This window comes from Bos indicus, chromosome 8 (genome assembly GCF_029378745.1).
Source record: "Bos indicus isolate NIAB-ARS_2022 breed Sahiwal x Tharparkar chromosome 8, NIAB-ARS_B.indTharparkar_mat_pri_1.0, whole genome shotgun sequence".
Taxonomy (NCBI): Eukaryota; Metazoa; Chordata; class Mammalia; order Artiodactyla; family Bovidae; genus Bos; species Bos indicus.
This window is the reverse complement of record NC_091767.1, coordinates 23,536,951-23,563,616: the sequence shown is the minus strand read 5'-3', so window position 1 is coordinate 23,563,616 and position 26,666 is coordinate 23,536,951. Positions and strand designations below refer to the sequence as shown.

At 37.2% G+C, this 26,666-nt stretch overlaps 1 protein-coding gene across 4 annotated transcripts in view; it reads left to right on the top strand.

Annotated features, from left to right (window-relative positions):
* FOCAD (focadhesin) overlaps positions 1-26,666 on the top strand; it is a 302,497-nt gene that overhangs the window by 105,627 nt on the left and 170,204 nt on the right. For all 4 annotated transcript variants that reach the window (XM_019965885.2, XM_070794470.1, XM_070794471.1 and 1 more), the window contains one exon: positions 5,531-5,788. In XM_019965885.2, the coding sequence (XP_019821444.2) occupies positions 5,531-5,788 (258 nt within the window). The remainder of the gene's footprint in view (positions 1-5,530; positions 5,789-26,666) is intronic.

Sequence of the window (26,666 nt, the reverse complement as noted above, 5' to 3'; positions counted from 1 at the left end):
TTTAACTCTTGATTAGATTCTTTATAGATGTATAGAACAGAAAGTGAAACTGAAAGTGAAGTCGCTCAGTCCTGTCCGACTCTTTGCGATCCCATGGAATGTAGTCTACCAGGTTTCTCTGTCGATGGGATTTTCCAGGCAAGAGTACTGGAGTGGGTTGCCATTTCCTTCTCCAGGGGATCTTCCTGACCCAGGGATCCAACCCAGGTCGCCTGCATTGCAGGCAGACGCTTTACGCTCTGAGCCACCAGGGAAGCCCTGTATAGAAGAGAAGGACACTCTTATTAAGGCTTTATCTATTCCAGTCTTCTGTTTCTGGTCTGGTGAGTAATTAAATCCCTTTTTGCACAGACCTGTGCTACTTTTAAGTGTCTCTAGGTTTGTTCCACACTCCCTCTCCTGGTCAAATCCTGGCCTCACTTGTTAAGCCTGTTTTAGTCCACATTATTGAAAATTGTTATTCTTTTAAGTTAATGAAAATCCATATTGTTCACCTGCATTCACAATTTCTTTTTCAGTCCTCTTTAGACAAAGAAGTATGAACAGATATTGTTAGTATTCAGTGTACCTGAACATTTTTATTAAAATTTTTAAAAAGTAAAGATTTGCAACTGTTTTACATATGTAGATGTGCAACCATTTCATATTCACTTAAATGTTACTTTTCTATTGTTTCGTCTCTTTTTATTGAGATATAATTCATTTAACATAAGCCTGTCTTTTATCTTTAAACACCTACCTTCTCCTCTAAAACCCAGGGCCTACAGCACTCCACGGGGCCAGGATTTGGTGGCCGGTGCTGAGAGAAAAGCCTTGGTGCACCTTTGCGCTGGGATCATGCCTGTGGCAGCTGTCACTCAGTGGGACAGAGAGACCATTCTGTGATCTCTTAGTCAACGTTGTGCCTTTTTCCTGTGACTCTAACCTTAGGCAAACAGATGAAAAACAGAGCCTAAACCTGGACTAATACTTTAAGCACAGTAGGATTACTTTTCTGTTTTAATATGTTTACTCCGTAATATCACTGCTGCCTAGTCAATTTATGGTTCATGGTGATTTCCAATTATTTTTCTTTTATAATCATATCCAGCAATTGTATTTTTCTCTCCTGAAGATGACAAGGATAATATTTTCCTTTATTTTGCAACTTTAGGCACTGTGCTGGGTGCTTTGTAGATACTCTTTCTTTCTCAACCTCAATAATTTTGGCAGGGAGATAGACATTACTTCCATTTTATAGATGAGGAAAATAAAGCTCAGAGAAATTGTGTAACAATTTTTAATAACTGTCTAATAACTGTCATGGCTGTGCCAAAATCTGGTCTTTTAAATCTGAAGTCCAACGCTGTTTGTCATTAGACTAAAGAACTTGACTCTAGTCTTTAATGAATTTCATTTTCTTGGGAAAAAAAATTCTTAGCGAGACAGGACTATAATAAATAAAGTATTTTTAATACATTGAAATGGTTCAAGAATCATAAATGGTATACAATGAGCAGTCTCTTTCTCACCTTTGATTCTGGTTGTCCAATTTCCACACTCTCAAAATGAAGATGAAGATTAGTAGTTATTAATTTTTTCTGTTTGTCTAAATACTTTTGTGTGTGTGTGCAAGTCCATGTGAGTCTTTAATAACGGGATAGTTATACTCTAGAGATTTTTGATTTGTCTTCAGTTCAGTTGCTCAGCCGTGTCAGACTCTTTGCAACCCCATGAATTGCAACACACCAGGCCTCCCTGTCTATCAACAACTCCCAGAGTTCACTCAAACTCACGTCCATTGAATCAGTGATGCCATCCAGCCATCTCATCCTCTGTCATCCCCTTCTCCTCCTGCCCCCAATCCCTCCCAGCATCAGAGTCTTTTCCAATGAGTCAACTCTTCACATGAGGTGGCCAAAGAATTGGAGTTTCAGATTCAGCATCAGTCCTTCCAAAGAACACCCAGGGCTGACCTCCTTTAGAATGGCCTGGTTGGATCTCCTTGCAGTCCAAGGGACTCTCAAGAGTCTTCTCCAACACCACAGTTCGAAAACATCAATTCTTCAGAGCTCAGCTTTCTTCACAGTCCAACTCTCACATCCATACATGACTACTGGGAAAACCATAGCCTTGACTAGACCTTTGTTGGAAAAGTAATGTCTCTGCTTTTGAATATGCTGTCTAAGTTGGTCATAACTTTTCTTCCAAGGAGTAAGCATCTTTTAATTTCATGGCTGCAGTCACCATCTGCAGTGATTTTGGAGCTCCAAAAAGTAAACTGTGACACTGTTTCCACTGTTTCCCCATCTATTTCCCATGAAGTGATGGGACCAGATGCCATGATCTTCGTTTTCTGAATGTTGAGCTTTAAGCCAACTTTTTCACTCTTCTCTTTCACTTTCATCAAGAGGCTTTTTAGTTCCTCTTCACTTTCTGCCATAAGGGTGGTGTCATCTGCATATCTGAGGTCATTAATATTTCTCCCGGCAATCTTGATTCCAGCTTGTGTTTCTTCCAGTCCAGTGTTTCTCATGATATACTCTGCATATAAGTTAAATAAACAGGATGACAATATACAGCCTTGACGTACTCCTTTTCCTATTTGGAACCAGTCTGTTGTTTCATGTCCAGTTCTAGCTGTTGCTTCTTGACCTGCATACAGGTTTCTCAAGAGGAAGGTCAGGTGGTCTGGGATTCCCATCTCTTTCAGAATTTTCCACAGTTTATTGTGATCCACACAGTCAAAGCCTTTGGCATAGTCAATAAAGCAGAAGTAGATGTTTTTCTGGAACTCTCTTGCTTTTTCCATGATCCAGTGGATGTTGGCAATTTGATCTCTGGTTCCTCTGCCTTTTCTAAAACCCGCTTGAACATCTGGAAGCTCATGGTTCACATATTGCTGAAGCCTGGCTTGGAGAATTTTGAGCATTACTTTACTAGAGTGTGAGATGAGTGGAATTGTGTGGTAGTTTGAGCATTCTTTGGCATTGCCTTTCTTTGGGATTGGAATGAAAACTGACCTTTTCCAGTCCTGTGACCACTGCTGAGTTTTCCAAATTTGCTGGCATATTGAGTGCAGCACTTTCACAGCATCATCTTTCAGGATTTGAAATAGGTCAACTGGAATTCCATCACCTCCACTAGCTTTGTTCATACTGATGTTTTATAAGGCCCACTTGACTTCACATTCCAGGATGTCTGTCTCTAGGTGAGTGATCACACCATTGTGAGTATCTTGGTCGTGAAGATCTTTTTTGCACAGTTCTTCTGTGTATTCTTGTGAATGTGAAGATCGACATTGTAGGAATCAGGGAACTAAAATGGACTGGAATGGGTGAATTTAACTCATGACCATTATATCTACTACTGCAGGCAGGAATCCCTTAGAAGAAATGCAGTAGCCATCATGGTCAACAAAAGAGTCTGAAATGCAGTACTTGGATGTAATCTCAAAAATGACAGAATGATCTCTGTTCGTTTCCAAGGCAAACCATTCAATATCACAGTAATCCAAGTCTATCCCACAGCCAGTAACACTGAAGAAGCTGATTTGTCTTATCATACTCCAAATATGTGTGTGTGTTTGTACATATTTATGCAAATACAAATATATAGTCCCTATGCTTCTCTTTAAAATAATCTCAGCATTTCAGGCGCACTGTATGTGTCTTGTATTTTTCTGTGTGAGGTCTTTCCATATCAGAAAAGATAAAGCTTCCTCATATGTTTTTATAATGGCATTTATTTTCAGATAAAAGTGATCTTCATTCTTAAGCATATACTTGAAATAACTGAACAGCTATGTCCTCACAAAAACTTTTACAGTAATATTCATAGCAACATTATTTGTCATAGCCAAAAAGTGGGAAAAAACCCAATGTCCATTAATTGATGAATGGATAAACAAAATATATACCCATACAGTGGGATATTATTTGATAATGAAAAGAAATGAAGCATTGATAGATACCAGTCAACCAGAACATGGATGAACCTTGAAAAAGTTTTATTTTATGTGAAATAAAAGAAGCTAGTTACTAAAGACCACATATTCTGTGGTTCCTATTATATGAAATAGCCAAAATAAAAGATTAATGGTTGCCAGGGCTTGGGGATCAGAGGGAATAAAGAAGGACTTTTAATGGACATTGGAGAAGGAAATGGCAACTCACTCCAGTATTCTTGTCTGGAGAATCCGATGGACAGAGGAGCCTGATGGCTACAGTCCATGGGGTCACAGGCAGACATGACTTAGTGACTTACACTTTAATGGGCATGGAGTTTCCTTTTGGGGTGAAGAAAAATGTTCTAAATTTAGCTGGTGATGATGGTTATACAACTTTATGAATTACTAGAATCCTCTGAGCTATTAACTTTAAAAGCCTGGATTTAATGATATGTGAATTATATCTCAATAAAGCTGTTATTAAAAAGTTTTGTAAGGCTTAACTTTTACTTCTCATCCTTTCAGTTGTTACCCTTATCCATGTAAGTGAGTCTCTAATAATTGGACAGTGATACTCTAGAGATTTCTAATTTGTCTCGTTACACTCTAAATGAATTATTTTTTGAGCAGGCAATATCTAATTCCTCTTTAGTGTCTGTGGCTTCTTCTGGGGTATTTGGGCACACCACTCACAATGGCAGAATTCTATCCAGTCTCTGACCCTGACTATACCACTTGACTTCCACAAGGAGCCATTGCTCAGATTGACTTAAGCATAACGTCTTCTTTGGGTATCATTTCAATTTAGAGCTGTCAGGCTGCTGCTTCTTGCAGGAGTTATCCACAAACTATTAATGAATTTCCAGACTCCAGCTGAACCAGCTCTGTTCCTATCAACATACTATTACAAAAATGAATTGTCCTCAGTCCAAATCTGCCATCTGCCCCAAGTTGCCTCTTACTGGGGCTTGGGGATGGGCAAATACAGTGTTGTTGCTGTTGTTTTTTCTATATCCGTTCTCACTGGTAAATACCTCTTACATAGTAATGGCTTTTTCCAAACTCTGTTGCCTCTGGATTTTGTATATTGACCCCGCCCCCTCTTTTTTTCTCTGCCTTGCTTGCTCACTCAGTTGTGTCCAAGTCTTTGTGGCCCCATGGACTGTAGCCCACCAAGCTCTTCTGCCCATGGAATTTTCCAGGCAAGAACACTGGAATGGGTTGTCATTTCCTACTCCAGGAAATCTTCCCAACCCAGGGATTGAACCTGTGTCTGTTGCATTTCCTGCACTGGCAGGCAGGTTCTTTACCACTAGCACTGCCTGGGAAGCCCCAACAGGGAGCGAATGGTAAACATGAGGAAGTTTTTTAATAGAACTGTTCTAGGGTTTCCATCTGGCAACTCTTTTCTTTTTGTGTAATCCTGTTAGCTCAGATATATGCAGAGAGGTTTGGGTCAGGGACTGAAAATTTTGTATTCATTTTGTTGAAAGGATCGATTTCTTCTATTTCTTGAAATATAAAGAATGAATGAACGTCAGAAATATATTTCTGACAGATTTATCTCATTTATTCATACTTTTTTGTGTGTTTATTTTTCAGCTCTCCTACAAGCTTGCGTTCCCCATAACCAGCATGTATGGTTCAATATTTACAGCCTGGAGGATCCTTGAAGTAATGAGAGAAGAGTCTGCGGCAAGTGACTGGTTGGCTTCCGTGGAGTCATTGCTCCCTATAACCACAGTGATCCCTGCTCATGTTTTTCTTCTGCTGGCTTACCTCCTTGTTGAAGATAAGGGACGAAATCTTCACCAGATACTGAAGGTCACTACAGAATTAGCCCAAGCTGATTCCTCTCAGGTAAAGCAAGAAAATAATAGAACAGTAATGAGGGAAAAGCTTGATGTTGGAATCGAAGATTATTCTTTCTTTGTGGATGATTTTTATCAGTTTTAAAGTACAGGCTTCTTTTTTCTTTGCTATCTTTATTTTTCCAATTTTTTCCCCTCCTTCCTCTGAGTTGATGTATATTTAATGAGGCGAATATTTTCTTTAATGAAAGCACTTCAAGTGAGAATCTACACAGGATGCTAATCTGCTGTTTTTGTTATTGGTGGATTTGCTAATTTTTTTTAACATTTTCATTAACTCTTGCACCCTATTCCAAGATGCATGGCCCTTGGTTCTAATATCAATCTTTTAAGGTGGAAAAATTAATTAATTCAGAATAAATGTGCCTATATAATAGGCATTAATCTCTTTTTAACTTCTTGGAATTTAATCGTATTTTTATTCAGTCATTTAATAAGCAAAAAAAATACTGGGTCCTTGCTATATATAGTACTGATCAACATGCTGGGATGTGAAGACAAGTCATTTTTTCTATCTGTACAGTTCTTGGAGTATAATAAAGACGTCAGACATTATTAATAAAGTCCCTCCTCCCCTTTTAATGAACCATATATTTAGCATAGGCATCTGTAGTTTTTTTCCGTTGGGTAGAGTGTCTAAAATGTATTTCCTATGAAGGGAAGGATTTCATAACCAAGTCGGTATAGTGTTTTTATTATCTTCTTTATCTTAGTGCCTGTGCTTGTATTCCTTTTTAAGCACGGTATGGAAAAAGTCCATCTCTTTAAGGAAAGTTATATGTTCCTTTTGGAACACAATTTGATAGTAAAGGTGGGATAAGTGTGTTTCTTTAAGATGTGAAATTAGTGCATGGGGAATTCTTTTTTGTCCCCAACTTGTCGCACTAATTCCCTTTTGTCAAGTAAACAACTGCTGATATGTAACAGAAGTTTCCCCTCTGACTAGACCTTTTCTGGTCTGATTCTGCAAGTGGATCCATAATGTACTCAAAGCACCTTTGTCTTATGGTGTATGAGTAATGCGAGTCATTTCAGCCTGCTTCCTACTTTCTCTCTCCCTTCACCTTCTGTAACAATCCTGGTTCTCCTGGGTGCTTTTTTCACTGTTGACACCTTGTTGGATGATCTCTTTAGGATAGTATATGCCTGGAGATCATCTGAGGAAGTCATTCAGTAGGTTACCTGACCTATGTTTGCCACTGGTGTAAAACATATGTCATATCAATATGTGTATTGATACTCAGGAAATACATTTAGTCTTTGAAGTTTTAGTGTGATCCAGTATTCTTATAAATATTTTTCATGTGTGCCATGAAATGGAAATGGTTAGGAAGCACTGAAGTGACCATCCAGGTTCATTTATTTATTCAATAAATGTCCTTTAAGAAGCAGTGCTATTAATATAAAGTAAATATAATGCTTCTGTTGATAATTTCTCAGAAGTTTTGAAAGAAAGGAGAAAAAAAAAAGTGTAATTTTGCTTGTTAAGGTGATTGGTGAGGTAAAATGTTTAAATATAGTTACCCAAATTCATGCAGCAGCAAAGGCAATGTAATTAATTAATAAGAATTTACAAGTGGAGTTAAAGTCTTTTGAAAAGTATAAAAGAAGACTAGAAGTGGGAGATCATGTTCTTTTCTTCACTTTTCATTATGAAGTAACCATATCGTATCATTTCTCTGGCCTTTAAATAGAAGGAAAAGCAGCCAAAAGGATAAGAATGAGTATTTTGAAAAAGCATGGGTGTACCTAAGGCTGATTCTTGTTGATATATGACAGAAAACCACAAATACTGTAAAGCAATTACCCTTCAATTAAAAAAACAACCCCCCCTCACACACAAAAAGAATGAAAAAGAAAAAGCAAGTTCTCTAATTGTGAATAACTCCTTAAACTAGATTCAAATAGATGCGCTAAGGGTCACGATCTCTTATTGGAGGAGTATTTTCTATTTCTTTCGTCAAGTTGACATGACTACATGACATGTATTCTTATTTCATGTGTGTTTGACCTTTCTTATTTTATAAAAAGATAGTGTTGTATTTTAGCAATCATTGGCTCAAATTCATGGGGGAGTAGATAAATACTAAAGAAAAGTCTTAGCCTACTAGTAAGCAGATGCTAAGTTAATAGGTAGGTAAAAGTAGGAATTTAAAGGCTATCTTCTACCTCTATATGGGCTTTCTTGGTGGCTCAGATGGTAGAGAATCTGCCTGCAATGCAGGAGACCTGGATTTGAGCTCTTGGTCAGGAGCTCCCCTGGAGAAAGGATAACCTCTATGTAGAGTTTACTGGCATGCAGTATGCTTATCTAAGTATTGTGTTTGTGTAACACCATAATTTATTGTAGGAATCCTACTGTAAAATCTTGTGAAAGAAAATCTTTGAAAAGTTTGAAAGATATGCCAGGTTTGAAGTATGTTTGGTATGATGGTTATTATTTATTATAAGAGACTAATAGAAATTATTTTTGATAGTACTTATCAATGGAAATTATCAATATCAACTAATAATTTTAGAGTTAATAATGATGAGAAAATATATCTTTTTAAAAGTGTAATTTTTTAAACTTAGATTTATTAAGGAAAAATTTACATACATTAAATTCACTTTTTAAAATTACAGTTTGGTGAGTTCTGACAGTTATACACAATCACATAATCACCACCATAATCAAATAGAACATTTCTGTTTGAATCAGTCCAAAAAGTTATTTGTTTTATGCATGAGTATTCAATGATTTCAGCAGCATTTGTTGAAAAAACTATCTTTTTTTCCATTGAGTTACCTTTTGTTGAAAATCAAGTGTTCACATCTTTGTTGAAAATCAAGTGTTCATTTAATATCATATCTAGATTGTCTCACTTTTGGTAATGTTAAGAGTGATCAGTGCATTCACATTCTATAAGCCTGATTCTCATAGTTCCTTATTAATTAGTCACCTAATGATTTTATTTTATTTTTAAATTAATTTATTTTAATTGGAAGATAATTACTTTACAATATTGTGATGGTTTTTACCATATATCAACATGAGTCAGCCACAGGTGCACATGTGTGCCCCCATCCTGAACCCCCTTCCCACATCCCTCCCCACCCCATCTCTCTGGATTGTCCCAGAGCACGGGCTTTGAGTTCCCTGCTTCATGCATCGAACTTGCACTGGTCATCTATAAAAAAGTGATTATTATTCTTATCATGCACATTGATGGATCGCCTTCCCCCCTGAGTTTTCATCCTCCATCCCTCCTCACCTGGTTCCCCTGTGGCATGCATTTTCCATTGGGTTTAATACATTTAGGGCTGTGGAAGTCTAATGGAGCTAGATGGTCTGAAGGAAACTTGGCCTTTTGAGTACCATTTTAGTTAACTAGATACAGATGATGGTGTTAAAATAACTAGATAGTTACTCGAGGCCACGGCAATAAATCAACACTTGAAAAAAAGAGTAAGAAATGTTTTCCCCCCATGTCTAGAGATGCTGTCAGCAGTTACTAATAATCCGTATAGTTCTCTTACCCAGACATCATGAGACTTAATGTGCAGAAGATATAAGCTCAGGCCAGGTGGTGCTCAGTAAAATTAAGTGCCTTTTATATTCTTGGAAGGAATATCTTAGAGTGTTCTGGGGAAAGATCCAAGAATAAGCATTCTGTGTGAATTCCCATGAAGGTCTTGAAAGTTTTAAACACATTGATTTAGTTTAAAGGAAGATTTTCATATCATAGCCTGTGCTTATAATATATGGGAATGCCATCTAATTCCTAAATTAGTGTTTTTTCTGGAAATTGCAGTTGATAGATTCATGTACTTTTTGGTTATGTTTCTGTAACAGTTCCTGCCTTTCTGGTACTGTGAGTAATTTTGTTTCGCCACAATTTGATGTAAATCATTCAGTCTGCCCTAAGAGATGCCTGAATGACAATTGAAACATATGGCTTCATGGCTCATAAACAGTAATGTCCAGTTGGCCTTATTCTTTCTTCTTCAGAAAGCTATTTCCTGCCTCTGTGATTTGTCCAGATCTGGTCATATCTAGTTTGAAATCAGTGGTGTGAATATAAACACAATCTCTAATCAAGAGATGATGTGGACCCTAGGCCTAAATGGGGACATTTTATGAACTTTAATTTTATAGTATTTAAAAAAAATTTATTGGGGTATAGTTGATTTACAATATTATGTTTCAGTGTAGATCAAAATGAATCTTTTATATATATCCACTCTTTGTTAGATTTTTTTTTTATGAAAATACGCCTTAGGGAGTATTCAGTAGAGTTTCCTGTGCTATACAGTAGGTCCTTATTATTAGTTATCTACTTTATATATAGTAATGTGCATATGCCAATTCCAATCTTCCAATTTATCATCCTACTTCTTCTATGGGCTTCCCTGGTGGCTCTGATGGTAAAGAATCCACCTGCAATGCAGGAGACCTGAGTTCGATCCCTGGGTTGGGACGATCCCCTGGAGGAGGGCATGGCAACACACTCGAGTATTCTTGCCTGGAGAATCCCCATGGACAGAGGAGCCTGGCAGGCTACAGTCCATGGGATTGCAAGGAGTCAGACACAACTGAGTGACTAAGCACAGCACCCTTACCCCCAGTAAACATGTTTATTTTCTACATCTGTAACTCTGTTTCTGTTTTGTAGATGAGTTCATTTGTATCCTTTTTTTTTTTTTTTTAATTTCACATATAAGCAGTATCTTGTGATATTTTTCTTTCTCTGTCTGACTTGCTTCATTCAATATGACAGTCTCTAGGTCCATACACCGGAGAAGGCAATGGCAACCCACTCCGATACTCTTGCCTGGAGAATCCCATGGACGGGGGAGCCTGGTGGGCTGCAGTCCATGGGATCGCACAGAGTCGGACATGACTGAGTGACTTAGCAGCAGCAGCAGGTCCATACATGTTACTGCAAATGAAGTATTTCATTCTTTTTTTTTTTTTTGCAGCTGACTATATTCCATTGTATATATGAACCACATCTTCTTTATCTGTTCTTCTGTTGATGGACATTAAAGTCACTCCTATGTCCTCTATATTGTAAATGGTACTGCAGTGAACATTAGGGTGCATGCATCTTTTAAAAATTGTTTATTTTATTTTTTTAACTACACTGACTAGGACTCCAGTACAGTCTCAAATAGAATTGATAATAGCACATTTTTTAAATTGCTTGTCTTATTATAGGTTATTTCAATAAATGTGTTGATCATAATATTTTTTTAGAGTATAATTACAGTGTTACGTTGGTTTCTGCCATACAACATCGTGAATCAGTCATAACTATATACATAAATATCCCCTCCCTCTTGAGCCTCCCTCCAAGCCCCGCCCCATCCCATCCTGCCCCTCTAGGTTGTCACAGAGGGCCAGGTTGGGCTCCCTGTGTTATATAGCAGCTTTCCACTAGCTTCATGTCCTGACCATTGTAAATAGCGCTGCAGCGAACATTGGGATAATGTGTCGTTTTTGAATTGTGGTTTCCTCAGGGGATATGCCCAGTAGTGGGATTGCTGGATCATATGGTAGCTCTATTTTTAGTTTTTTAAGGCGCCTCCATACTGCTCTGCATAGTGGCTGTACCAGTTTACATTTTCACCAAACGATGGGTGGCTTCCTTTCTCCACACCCTCTCCAACACTTATTTCTTTGTAGATTTTTGATGATGGCTGTTCTGACCAGTGATCTGTACTGTGTGCCTCTTAATCATACTTGATGGAGGGTGGGATGACTTGAGAGAATAGCATTGAAACATGTACGTTACCATATGTAAACTAGATGGCCAGTGCAAGTTTGATGCTTGAAGCTGGGCTCCCAAAGCTGGCCCTCTTGGAGAAACCAGAGGGATAGGGTGGGGAGAGAGGTGAGAGGGGGTTTCAGACCTTTTCTTCCTCTCTTCCTAACTCTCCTTCCCATTTTGAATTTTATGTTTATTTCTTTGCCAACTCTGACTGACGTTGATTTCCAGTAATACCCACCCATATTCCTTCTGGCAGCTTCAAATAAACTTCTCTCTCTCTGTGTCTGCCTGGGGTTCACCCTCACCCCCAATTTCTCACAATGCTCCTCTGGCCCCTTGAGAAGAAAGGGATATTGCTCACCTCTTAAAACCTTCTCTAATATCTATTAGCTTAGTTAAATTATATTAACTGTATCATTGGCTAATTAGTATAATATTTGTTATAATTATGTAGTGATATACTATATGAAATATATAATTATTACATTAGTTATATCATTGACTATACAGTACAATACAGCTTCCCTGTAACTATTGGAATTGAGATTTCTCTACCCAAAGCATTACATCCTAAAGAATAATAGAAGTGTTGGAAGAAGCTACTTTTTACATAGATGTGTGATTCAACAAAAGCCTCCTATAGGTTATTAGATACTCAATAGTATGTCTTAATAAATAGATGTAAGAGAACACCTGACAATAGATTATATTCTCTTTTGGAATCCAGGCTGCTTGCTAGCAGTTTTAAAACATGAGAAAATGTGTTTTCTTTCTATGTTTCTACTTATATTGTTAAGCATTTATGGCAAGACTAAATACTTAGACATCTGAATGGAGCATTAATCATGAAGATGAATAACTTTTAGATAGGCTGAGATGGTTTAAAGTAAAATCGTACAGTAGCTTAGTGTTTCACCTTCAGTGGAAGAACTCCAACTGCTACATGTAGGGCATAATAATTTCTTCTTAACTTGTTTATAAAATGAAATATGCCAAAGAAGAAAAATTTATAAACTTTGGCTTTAGAGAACCAAAGATCTCCTCCTTACCTTCCTTCACTGAGGAACTTAACAAATTTTTTGTGAAACCCAATGCCTCTCAAACCCTTGGTACTTGCATGCTTTTCTCTTGTTTGTAAGTGGGGATAGAGTTGTGTTTTTTTGGTTTGTTTGTTTCTTTCTTATTTTGGTTTTGCTTGCATTTACAACTCTGAGGACTTTTGCTTTCTTTTTACCTTTTGATTGTTAAGTCTAAAGGTCTTGATGAAACAATTACAACCTTTGATAATTTTATTTTATCCTTTGTAATGTTTTCAGGGCTTTTTTTGTTGTTGTTTTTGACAGCGTACCCATGCTTGAGCCATTTAAATCACTTATGAGGGCAGGTTCATGGCCCAGGACGTGCTGGTCTTTTAGAAGTCATAGATTATCAAATAGTAAAAAGTTGACTTTCAGGGCAGAATCCTGTGATGGTTCTACTCTGGGTCACTAGCCATATTTTAACATGGAAAATGAATAGGAAATGTGTGAAATTTAATGGTCTGTAAGTTACTGCTGTGAGAAAAGGAGAAAATATATTCTATAAAGGAACTTGCACAAAGAGTCTTTGGACACATTGCATTCTGTTCTGTTGTCACCGAGTTCTATGAATTGCTGCCCCCCTGAAGTCAGCCTGCTTCCTGTGTTCTTCACACCAGCAAAAAGAAGCCAGAGTGTACAGTACTTTTAATAAAGAGCTTTCCAGATAAGAAATGCTGTACTACTGTTCCCTTGTAGCCTTGGTATCGATTATGCCTAGAGCAAAATTGGGATGAGCCTGTCAGCATGAGACAATTAGACAAAGAGAAACACAGATGAAAATACAAGCTCAAGTATCTACTCCATCCTGTGGCAATATGTTTATTTATTCTTTATAAACCCCACATAGATATCTGTAGAATGAAATGTTTTAACTGGCATTTAAATTTTTAAATATTTTTCAGTTTTTTTTTTGCATGAAGCCTAGAGTTTATACTCAGGAAAGCAGTCCTGTGTCAATTTCTTACCTTTCCTGAGTTCCTGAGTGCTCATAGTAGGCTGAGTGTCTTCTAAGAAGACTACGGAGTATGAATTGCTTAAAATTCTCACTGATAGAATTGTTGTGATTTTTCAGTTTAACCCTATGTCACTGTGACACTCACTGGCTTACTAATAGACTGAAACAAAGGCCATTTGTCTTGTTGTGTCACTGAACAGTGAGTAACAGAAAGGATGTGGGTGGAATTTGATGAACATGGGGCCTAGAACTGCATTTGTAACAGCAGAGTCTGTCTGCTCCGAGTTGACTATTAGTTAGCAGTAGCTTTGTATTCTGCTTTAAACCTGCTTGGAATGGGCTTCTGGTGTTGGCGAAGGACTCAGAGGGTAGCAGATTTTGTGGTAACTTTGAATTTCGTAACAAACATGCGGAATTCTTCTAAAGGGGGAAATACATGAAGCCCACCACTGCCAGAATATATTTTTTCCTATTTAGTCAGAGCGCAGGGGGAAGAAGAAGGTATTGGTCTCCTGCCTACTTGTATTGTGACCAGACACCTCAGGGTGAAGCTGTCAGGAGGCATCTCCTACCATTTATTCTTCGGCCTTTCAGTAGTCAGCCCTTCATGTGCCTACTGGCCATCTGTATGACTTCTTTAGAGAAATGACCTTTTAGTGAACAAAAATGTAAGTTGTATTTCCTTTATTTTGAAAACTAACTTTTACAAAATGTTGAGAAAAATCACACCTTAACTTTTAAGTTTGAAGTATTTAAAAGGTTTAATAAGATATGCTGTTCATTTAAGAGCTTGAAAGGGCATTAAAGAATCATTTAGTAAGTAGTCATGAAGAAGCTCTTTGGGGCACACACTTTAATTGGAACTTGAGATACAAAGATAATTATTGGTGGATTCACAGTACATAGGGAAGATGGACAGTATACAGTTAGAATATTCTGTGATACATGCTATGATGCAGAGAAGCCTACAGTGTTGTAAAGGCCCAGAAAGCAGTGGCTAAGTCATAATAGGATACCTGAAATAGGTGATTCATGAGCTGTTGCTGAACAAGTCCAAGTTAAACAAACATCTTTGAAATTATAGAGTCTTATTGCCTGTTTCTATTACAAATGAAGTGCTACTTTTTATATACGACACTTATGTGATCCTTTTTGAGTGCCCCTGTTGGGCAAAAGGTGGGAATAAATAAGTTTTTGGAGGTACTGGAGTTTTTTATGTGGTGAACCATAGGTTCATTAGCAGTACCTTTCTACTTTAGATTTAGTTTTCTTGTTGGGAAGTGAAAGAAAGCCGTTGATACTTCATCACAATCATAGCTACTCTCTGATAGCTGTAATTGAGATGATGGGCCATGATTTGCTGGGTTTAGTGGGAAGTTTACTTCAAAATTAGTAAAGTTAAACAACTATGTGAGCTCCGTCACTGCAAGTCTTGAGACTTAACGCTATTCCTTTGTCTTTTCAGCATACTGGGGTTCTACTGTACTAGTGACAGTTATGAGCTTTTCATAATAGACAATACAGTGGACATCTTGGCAAGTTTTTAGAGTAGTTGATATACTGAAATTGGACATTCTAAAGTCAGTTTACTTCAAATGGGTTAGAGTAGTTGATATACTGAAATTGGGCATTCTAAAGTCAGTGTACTTCAAATGGGTTAGATGTGGTTACATATTCAGTGGAGCCAGACAGACAGTTAAGAAGTGGGATCACTTCTACATGTCAGGCTCCTGGTGTATTGATTGGACTTTTGGAGGCCACGTGTCTTGCCACGCTAGTTTATGAACACTGTTGTGGTAGTGGATGACATCTGCATTCAAGAGAATTTGTGTATTTCTTTTCTCAATCTAAAGAAAGCCAACATACAAAAAAATATGTAACCTGAACTTGTCATATCACAAACAGCATTAAAGATAAATAAGGACAAGTTAACTACCCTGAAATGTCCTATAGTTATCGTCAAAGGAAATTTTCAGTGAATCACAATTAGATTTGGAATTCATAAAAGGAATTCCTCAAGAGAACCTGTGCCTCCCTTGTTTTGCCTCCTAGTAACCTTGCCCAATTGCTGGGTTTGACCCTTGTTTTGTTGCCTCATTGAATTAATACACAAATTAATATACAAATGTATTAGATGTATATGCCCACCATCCTAGAAACAATAAACTCTTTTCCAATATTTGCATGTGTTTTCCAGACTAATTGAGGAAACAGTGTGGAGTCCAGGGACAGGATTTAGGTTAGATTACAGTAAAATCTTATTAAATGAAATCCTATTAATTTAGTGTTCAGGGTAATTTTATATAGGCTGAGTTAAAACATAAGCTGATGTTGATGTTATTGTTTTTAGGCAGTTTGAGCTTGCTCATTTGCATTAGTACAATGAATGTGCCAGTTTAAAATGATCAAATTAGCTATTCATTAAGACCCATCAGCAGGGACTGGTACTTGGCAACACTTGGCTAATTAGTTTGTTAGAGTATATACGTGACAGTAATCGAGTTTTATTTCCTTAACATTTTTCTCTAATCCAGTCTTGTCTACCTTCATTGTTTCTCTTAGTCTGAGTTATTAGTGATAATTATACTGGTGGCATTTTACGGTACTTATGTGTATTTAGTTGTCAAATTGTATTCAAGCTTTAATGGTGCAACTTGATCTGCATTAACTGGAATTATCATGGAATTATCATTTAGCTTGAAATACTGTAGATATCTTGCCTTTATTAGGTCCCATTTTATTTATCAAGCATTTTCAAGGCACTGGTTTAATCATTCAACATGTATATATTACATACCCTCCACATGGCAAGTTCAGGTGATACTAAGATGAAAGGACACGGTCTTAGTTTCCAGGAATCATAGATCCCAGTCTGTTGCCAGAGGTATTAAAAATTACTTTTCAGTACAAGGTGGTGATTGCCATTGTGTAGGTAGATAAATGTCTCTGGAACATATAGGAAGAGGTCCATGGGTTTCCCTGATGTGGGGGACTGGAAAGGCGTTCTGGCAGGATGGGAGAGCATATGCAAAGACACAGATCTGTGGCAGGCGACAGTGGGCTAACAAGACTGCAAGTATTAACTGTACTGTATTAAACTAGGATATATAGGGTGAGGAAAGTTGATCCTGGAGTGGTACTGGACAGTTATTTGGAAGGAAGATCCTGAAGAGCCTTGCAGTCAAGCTGGAGATGAGAATTTATCTAAAGTATTGAAATAATGAGACATAGAGGAGATAAAGTTATAGAACAGAATGTTAGAATTTTCGGTAGGGACCTTGAGATACCAAAGTGAGTTTTAATACAGAATACCCTCTAGAATTTGAACAGTAGTAGGAATAAAACTCAAGGCTGGAGTACTATTACAATTTTTAACCTGTTACTCATATCAAGGGTCTAGAAGTTAGGAAATGAAAGGTTAGGTGAAGAAAAGGGGGAGGATTCTTGACAAAAGTTGCTGGAGTCTGCTGAGTCCTACAAGGGCCAGCCCCTTATCTCAAGCCTGGTGACAGAGATTGCAATGAAACTCCATACCCCCCATCCAGCTTGACGTGGACCCCTTGCAGCTGGGGTGGGCAGACATTTGCGATGAGTGGATGTCTACCTCCCCACCCAAATCTAATGGAAAGTGATGGGCTGGCTGGCTGCTGGTATAGTGGAAACAAAAGAAAGAGTACCACCATGCAGGAATTGACTTGTGTGCCTAGAATTTATTCAAAGCAAAAGATATGTTAGTGTTTCCTATGGATAAAATGTGGGCAGCAGGGGCAAGGGAAGTATAGTGGAATTGTCTCAGCTCATTTTAGAGTTTGCTTAAGGGGCATATGGACTTCTCTGGTGGTTTAGTGGTAAAAGAATTCACCTGTAATGCAGAAGCCATAGGAGATGTGGGTTCGATCCCTGGGTTGGGAAGATCGCTTGGGGGAGGGCATGACAATCCACTCCAGTATTCTTGCCTAGAGAATCCCATGGATATAAGAGCCTGATGGGCTACAGTTCATAGGGTGGCAAAGAGTCAGACACGACCGAAGCAACTTAGCACTCATGGGACATACAGACCTCTGCTCAAAGAAGCAGAATTCCTAGATGGAGTGCAACAATCAAACTGGAAGAGAGCATCTTACCTGCATCAAAAGTCTAAACAGAACTTAATCTTGCAAGTTTGGGCTGCTGACCATGGAGCAGTAGGAGAATCTTTTTGAGCAGGGGAGGTGTAAGGACACTCCTAGCCTTGTAGCAAAGGAGTTCTGATGCTAGTCCTCAGAGGAGGCTGCCCAGATCCAGAGATGGGAGGGGGAAGCCAAGAATATTAGCCTAAATTAAAGGTTAAGGAAACTCCTAAGAATTCCTCCAACTGTCACTATAGCCCTTTGCTACAGAGATTCTGGATTTAAGCTTCTCAGTCTCATCAGCAAGGCAGTAAGAAATGTATGGACATTCTTCGGTTTAGGCTTCTGTGGGCATTGAATGATGCTGAACTGTTGATTATCGTAGAGATTGCTAGATGGTTGGTTCATTTCACACCTTTTCCTCTGGTTTCCGATTTTAAATTTTTTGTGCTTTGCTGAGGTTTACAATGGAGTCTCAAAATTCACTTTATCTGAAGTTTTTCTTGGTAATGCATATTGTCTTTATAATTAACAGTGCATTGTTGAAATGTTGTGAAACATATAAGTAATTGCAATAACCGGTTATGCTCATTCTGTCCCTTTTCATGTTTTTTGCTTGTTTTTTGAGATATTAGTAGAATTTCATTTGGTCCACATAGAAAGGAGAAGCCTTATACACATTTCTGTTTCCTGGTGAATTCTTAGTACCTGACTTAGAGTGCTCACTGAGCAATTTGATGAGTTCTTAATTAGTTTTTGAAACCAGGGAAGGGTTCAGGCAATGGTCTGTAAGATTGCTGAAGAAAGTCAGGAATCCTTTTTAAAACAGTAGAAAAACGAAGAATCATGTGTGTATATATCAGGTCATCTTAAATCAAACCCTAGCTGAAGCTGTAATGACACATGCTGTTCATGAAAGACTTAATATAGTCCTTCTAATCAGATGAATTGTCTTGTTGTGCAAAAACTGTTATTACACTGTGTGGGAAACCAACCATGCTGCAGGGGGAAAAATTAAATCGCCTGACTGAGAGGTCACTTGTGAATAGTAACACAAGATCTATTACTGTTATTAGAGACTCTGGAGGACATTCACCCTTTTATGGTCTTTCAACTGCTGGAATGAAATATTTTAGTGGTAAACGACACCCTTCTGGGAGATCCTCCTAAAGATTCATTTTTTGGTGTTTGTATAAAAAAAAAAAATGGAGGCAGGTGGAGGGGCCTCAGGGGGAAAAAATCACATTGTTCCTTTCAGATCACTTTTAAAATGTACTCATTTTGATTTGGTGTGATGACAGTTGCTTTTAAATGTTCCTTATTACACCATTCTTAATGTAAGTCTATTAGCCCCACAGTTTATCTTTTGTAACATGTCATGCACATTCTGTAATATTTTCCATAGGGAAATTCATGATAGCATACAAGCTCAGAGACTAGGATGTATGTGGTTTATGTCAAAATCTGGATTAAGCACTTTAAAATACATAAAATGAAAAGTCTATGGGATTATTTTGTTAATCTTTTTTAAAGTCTTTGTATATAAAACATTGTGTGAGTATATATTTTAGCTTTGTGTGGCAACCATGCTGAGCATTAATTTTAGGAAATATTTTTAGAAGTGAATGAATAGCTATTGATCTGAGTTGAAGCTTTTTAACACAGTTATTAAATTGGGAACCAGAGTACCTTTCCAATAGATTGCATTCATTATAAACTGTCAATCCATTTGTTATAGTTTGGTACCACTCTGGAATCTTCTGCCTTTTTGCTGTTTTGCTATATGGTTGCAAATAGTTTTTGTGAGGATGAGAAAGAAATAAGACTAACTATTAATAGCTTTGCAAATAATTTGGGTAGATTTTTTGTTAGTTTTGAAGTCAAAAAACTGACTTTTTTCTTCCCGTTATTTGACTGCAGTGTCATCTTTTCTTCTTCTGAAGCTTCGTTTATTGCCCCAAAGATATGGAACTATTAGAGTCTGTGAACAGGCATATAAATTCTGTTGGATTTCTCAGTGCCTGCTTTTGTTACAGATATTTTGTTGGGTTCATTAAAACATATCTGTTGAAATGGGGGTTGGTAAGAAGGAATAGAGGGAAGAGACTACATTGTCAGTAAGAATAATACATAGATACATGAGCTTTACCTGAAAATAAAAATAATTTTGTAAAATGGGAGATAAAAATGCTTTTTCAGGTTGCTAATGAGAGGCTTGACCTAGCTGCTGCTGCTGCTGCTGCAGCATCTTGGGGGATGATGAGAGATGCAAAATGCACTGTTGCTAGGCAACTCTCATGGCTGCCTTTGGAGCAGGTTCATATGTGCTAAGAGCTAATGAATCCTCATGTCTGCTCTTTGAAACTGTTCAAAAGCCAGTGAAGACATTCCCAGACATTTAACATTTACAAGTACCTGAACCATTCTTGCCATGCCATTTAACCATTAAAAATTAAGTTGACCATTTAGTGGGCATTGAATATTGCTTATTTTTTCAAGGTGGTCAAGATTTCTGCCCTAATAAGTACATTTTCAAAAAGGAGCTCAGTAAGGATGAATGTTTTGATCGAAGGCTCTTTTAAATTTGAATGCTTCCCCCCCAACAAAGTGATAAATTTGTTGGTACTGGCCTCTTTAAGCCTCATAGAAAGTTTTTAATTAACATTGTCTTCATGCCTTGCTCAGCCCAAGGCCATTATTTCTGAAGATGATAGGAATCTGGAAGCCAGAATTAATTTTGTAGGTGACTTGTCTAAAACTCCCTGTCACCCTACCAGAAAATTCCTGGACAGTAGTCATAAGACTACTGTCCTAGAACATGAATTAAATTCATGTTAATTAAATTTAATTCATAGAACATGAATTAAAACCTGATAATGGATCAGATAATGAATCTTAGTATTTGTAAGATCCTATCCAATCTCTAACAATACCTGCCTCTAAGAAGTGTTATAATAGTTATGAGTTATGAAAAAACATTGTGAAGTGCCGTATAAATGCTGTGTTTTACAGTGAATTTCAAGGGATTGCCTGAATTTTTAAGAATTTTGTGTTACCAGTAATTATTCAGGCTTATTAATATTTTGATGTAGAATATTGGTAATCATAGTGAGATTTCTAGCCTATAACCACTTATATTTTGACTGAATTAACCTGTGTTTCTCTTAATGTCATAGCTCCTAGAATCATGTGATAGAAAGCACTCAATAAATATTTATTCCTTAAAGTTTTATTGAATATCTTGTATAGAATATATGTATTGTTTTGTTTCTTATAATATTGTAGATTCATTATAAACCTGCATATACTTGTGTTCTCTAATCTCTAAAATGAAAATAATAGAAGAACCCACTTCATTAAATTCTTCAGGTGGGTTAAATGAGATAATCCACTATATAATACCTGATTTATAGTCAGTGCTCAACAGAAGTTATATGTGATTAAAATTGTGGTCGATTTTTATAGCTTCTTTATTTTACAATTATTTATCTGCTGCCTTATGTTCTAGGTGCAGTGCTGGGCTATTTAGCAAGATAGACATGTTCCTTGCATATCTGAGACTTATTGTCATTCTTTATTCCCCAAGTACATGTAAAGAGGGACGTTAACTGTTTTAAGTGTTCTTGTGTGTGCACGTGTGTGTGTGTGTGTGTGTGTGTGTGTGTGTGTGTGTGTGTTTTAAACTGCATTTAGATGCATACAGGAAATAGAGAATAGCGCTGCTCAACAGAGGTATATGAGCCACATATACAGATTTAAATTTTCTGGTAGCTACGTTTTTTAAAAAGCAAAAATAAATAGGTGAAATTAAAATATTTTTTATTTACCTCAATATATCTGAAATATTATTTCAGTATATAATCAACATATTCATATACATCCTTGGTATGAAACTTTCCAAATCTGATGTGTACTTTACCCTTCAGCACATCTCAGTTCACACTCACTACCTTTAAGGGCTCCTTAGCCACATGTGGTTAGCAGCTACTGGATTGAATAATACACATGTACAGTAAAAAAAAAACAAAAACAAAAACCTAGTGTTCATTTCTTTGATATAAGTATACCAAGGATTTAGAATACTCTTCTTATTGATCTTACTTGGCTAAAATAGCCTCACAGTCTCTGCAGTGGAATAGAAACCTGAAATGGTTAAGAACAATAATTCTTAAAATGGGCTTTTCAAAGAGGTACTAAGAGGGCAATAGAATGTCAGGCAGATCTTTTTGGGGTGGAAGTAGTCACTCTCAAACAGTATGTTAATTTTTCTTCCTCCTTAGGTCAGCCTTGAGTTTAATTCAGCTCTTATTTACTGAATATTTGCTGTATGTGTGGTCGTCAGTTCAGTTCAGTTCAGTCGCTCAGTCGTGTCCGACTCTTTGCGACCCCATGAATCACAGCACACCAGGCCTCCCTGTCCATCACCAACTCCTGGAGTTCACTGAGACTCACGTCCATTGAGTCAGTGATGCCGTCCAGCCATCTCACCCTCTGTCTTCCCCTTCTCCTTCTGCCCCCAATCCCTCCCAGCATCAGAGTCTTTTCCAATGAGTCAACTCTTCACATGAGGTCTTGGGTAAATTCAAAAAGAATAGGAACAGAGTTGTTACCTATAAGGCGTTCACAGACTACGATAGGCAACAGTCTTGAGAATGAATAACTGTTACCCAAAATATACTGAGATAAAGGTGCTTACAAAGCTAGAGTGACAAACAGGGCCTAGGGTATTCTTTGCCTAGAAAAGGGCAAACAGTTACTCTGTTATCCTTTTAGACATTTTTCATGGTTGTGAGTGTGTGCTAAGTCGCTTCAGTCATGTCTGATTCTTTGTGATCCCATGGACTGCAGCATGCCAGTCTCCTCTGTCCGTGGGATTCTTCAGGCAGGAATACTGGAGAGGATTTCCATGCCCTCCTCCAGGGGATCTTCCTGACTCAAGAGATTTTGTCTCTTGCATTGGCAGGTGGGTTCTTTACCACTAGTGCCACCTTGGAAGCCCCTGTTTTTCGTGGTTAGTACATGAGTAGTTGAACTATCATTTTGGTAAAGATTGAACACATATAAGGTTCAGTAAGCCAGAAGGACTAGATTGTCTTGAAAACTAAGTTGAGCAAGAAAGCAGGGGAGAAGCATAATCAGATTTTGTTCCCAGACGGGATCCATCTCCTTTGGGCAGAAAGTCTGCAGTGTGTCTCATTCCTCCACTGAGCCTTCGCTGGGTTCTAATGCTTCCACGTCTACTTCCTACTATTCTACGTACTAGTCCTATAGCTTCTGGTCATTTAATGCAAATTCAGTCCCATCACATACTGAAAGACTGCTGAAAAGAAATTTAGTAAAACAACATTACTATTTAAATTAAATTTATTAATATAAATAAAGTAAAAATATTTTACTGAAGTAATATTCTTGTAATATATAATCATAGTATGTATCCAGACAATATAGTAGTATGTCCAAGTAGTCATAAACAAATACATTTGTCTTAAGGTACTTTCTTTGCTCTGAACCACTCACAATATATTTGCATATATGAACACAAAGCCATTGCGTTATACTATATATTCCTTTGCGGTTTGTGTCTTTCTCTCATTAATACAATATAGTCACCTTTCTGTGCTAGTTTGTACAGATCTAATTTATGGTGTTTGAAGGTTGCTGATGTTCTACAGGGTATCAACAGTTTAATGTATGTCATTGTTTCTGTATTGATAGATATTTAAGTTGTTCCTGTTTTTGTTGTTGTTGTTATTGCTGCCATTACAGACAATGTGGTAGCAAACATCTGAGGAATTCTTGGGCACTTCAGCCTTTTATGATAGCACTGTTCAACACAGAAATTTCTGCAGTGATGAAATTGTTCTGTAATCTGTTTTCCAATATGGTAGTCACTAGCCACTTGTGACTTTTGTGCACTTGAAATTTGGCTAATGTGACTAAAAGACCAGAGTTTTAATCTTATTTAATTTTCATTAATTTCAAAGTTAAGTAGATGTATGTGGAAAGTGGCTATTGCATTGGGCAGCCCAGTGCTAGAATTTTTCCTTTCCTCGGAAAAAAGCATGCGTGCATGCTAAGTCGCTTCAGTCATGTCCAACCCTTTACAACCCCATGGACTGTAGCCTGCCAGGCTTCTCTGTCCTTGGGATTCTCCAGGCAAGAATACTGAAGTGGTTGCCGTGCCCTTCTCCAGGGGATCTTCCTGACCCAAGAATTGACCCCTGTGTCTCACATCTCGCATTGGCAGGCGGATTCAACCACTAATTCAACTTGCCACCCGGGAAGCCCATACTTTTCAGTATATTGCAATTCTCAAAGTTTGAATTGTTGTTTTCTTGTTCTTATATCTTCATTTCTGTCTATAGAAATTATTTTCTATGCTTTTAACCCTCAAAGTTAAGTTTGGCTTATTCAGTAAGTAATGATGGAAGTTTTAATTGTGAGTTCCTTGAATAAACGATAAACTACTTGAGAGCAGGGTCTGTCTTTCCTTAGCTCTGTTGCTAAAGCTTGACACAGCACCCAGTGTCTAGTTGTCCCTCAGATGTTTTTGACTGTTAGGTATATAACTCATGGGAGAATTTACTGTTGTTATTGATTGAGAAATACTCTAGAAGTTGCTGTTTTAAAAAATTCTACATAACATTTGTGTTTTCTTCAATGCTAGTTTCTTTTAAGGCAGAATATGAAATGCTTCTGGGTCAGGAGTCTCCAAGACTATGCTCTGGTTTGTTGATTTGCTTTAAGGACTCACAGGACTCATTATCTAGTTCCAAATACAACTATGATTTATTACAGCTAAAGGGTAAAAGCAAAATCAGCAAAGGAAAAGGTTCATTGGGTGAAGTCCAGAGGAAACTGGGCACAAGTTTCCAAAAATCCTCTCCTAGTGGAGTCGCACAGAATGTGCTTAATTCCTCCAGCATGGAATCATGACAGCACATGTGGAGTGTTGTCTAATATGGAAGAGCATTAGAGACTCTGCCCAAGGGTTTTATTGGGAGCTGGTCAGCTCAGGCACGAGCTACTCTGGTGGCTCAGCTGGTTAAGAATTCGCTTGCAATGAGAGAGACCTGGGTTCAATCTCTGGGTGGGAAGATCCCCTGGAGAAGGGAATGGCTACCCACTCTGGTATTCTGGTCTGGACAATTCCGTGGACTGTGTAGTCCATGGGGTCACAAAGAGTCGGACACGACTAAGCGACTTTCACTCACTCGCTCAGCTTAGGCACAGCATTAGCACTGCAACTGTCTGTACAAACAGTTTAGAGACATTTATATCAATAAAGAATGGTAGGAACCTTCCCAAAATCCACGTTCTGAGACTCTACCCAAAGCCTAACTTTGCAAGGTGGCTTTTTAAGGATGATATTCTCAAGCCTGCTATGTTAACTCTTTTCTGCACAGATATTTGCTTAAATTTTGATTAATTGAAGCTATGTTTTATATTTTAAATAATAGGTCCTGGCAATTTCTTCTATTATTCTTCTTTTTAATATTTGAATATATAAATATATATACCTTAAACAACTTCTCAGTTGATGGTTATCATTCTCTTATTGAGCACCTCTGGTTACGGAAAACTTACTGCCTTCTAAGGCATCCCACTCTATTCTCTAAAAATTTCTCTTAAAACTTCTTTTCCATATTAAACTCAAATATGCCTTTCAATTTGAACCTTGGAATTACATGAAAAACCTAGTTTGTCTTTTACATGTTAGCCCTTTAAATTTCATAGGTAACTATTGCCTGTCTTCAATTCTTCTATAGTACAGGAAAACAGAGTTTCCTGTTTCTCTTTGTCCTTTTTTCTTTGTGGTTATAACAACAAATTCTATTTATAGTATTTTTTTCTGGCATATGTTTTCCATATTGTATGGTGTTTTAATAATATGAAATTTTGTTTTGTTTTGTTTTGCTTTTTTCTTTTAAGCTGATTTAGACATAATGTTGTATGTATATTGGGGGGAAATCTTGTCTCCTACATTTTATTGAATTTCTGATTTTTAAAAAAAAATACATTTATGTGATGAGACTCCTAGATTAGGAGATTTTTATTGTTTTATTTTTTAAAATTTCAAGCATAATTAAGAATGGATGGATAGTATAATAAACCTGATTGATTCATCCCTTAGCCTCAGCAATTATCATTTCCTACCTGGGCTATGTCTTCGTACCCTCCACTCTCCAGTCCTCAGCTCAGAAATGTTATTTTGAAGTAAATCTCAGATTAGAGCTAAACTTCTTAAATAAAATTTGAAAATTTTCTTTTCAGAAACATTGTCATCACCTTTTACTCCCCCATAATTGTGTGAGAATGTTTGTCTCACTGTATCTTTACATTACGTTTTAGAATTTTAAAGTATTTCAAACTGCAGTATGTGAGGAAACTATCTTGTTTTCATTTTCAATTTTAAAAATTAGTAGTGAGATTTAAAGTTTTTACTCACTGCTTTTGTTTTTCTCTTTGAATTTTAGATATGTATGCGTTGTCCATTTTGGAGGGGGTGGATTCTGTATTTACTTAAGAATCTTTGTATTCTTTATTTAAAGTATCAAATCTTTGATTGAAAATTGTATGTATGTGTGTTTTCTTTTTTGTAACTATTAGTGAGTACTTTACTGTATGGCAGAGATTGGGTTAGTTTGACTGGGTGTAGAATTCTGCATTTGGAACCATTTTTCTTCAAAATCTTATTTGTTTTCTAGTTCTATAGCTTGCAGTGCTGCTATGAAGAAATCCAAAGTTATTCTGATTCCTGAAATCCTGAGTGTATGTTTATGTGAACCTAATGTTGGTTTTTATTTTTCCTCTCTGGAAGCTTTTAGAATCTTCTCTTTGCCCTGGTACTCTGTAATTTCAATAAAGATGTGTATTGGTGTGAACCTTTTTTCATCTGTTGAACTGGTAATTGATGGCTTTTTTTAACGTGGAAATCAAGGCCCTTGAATTCTGGGGAATTTTCTTTAAT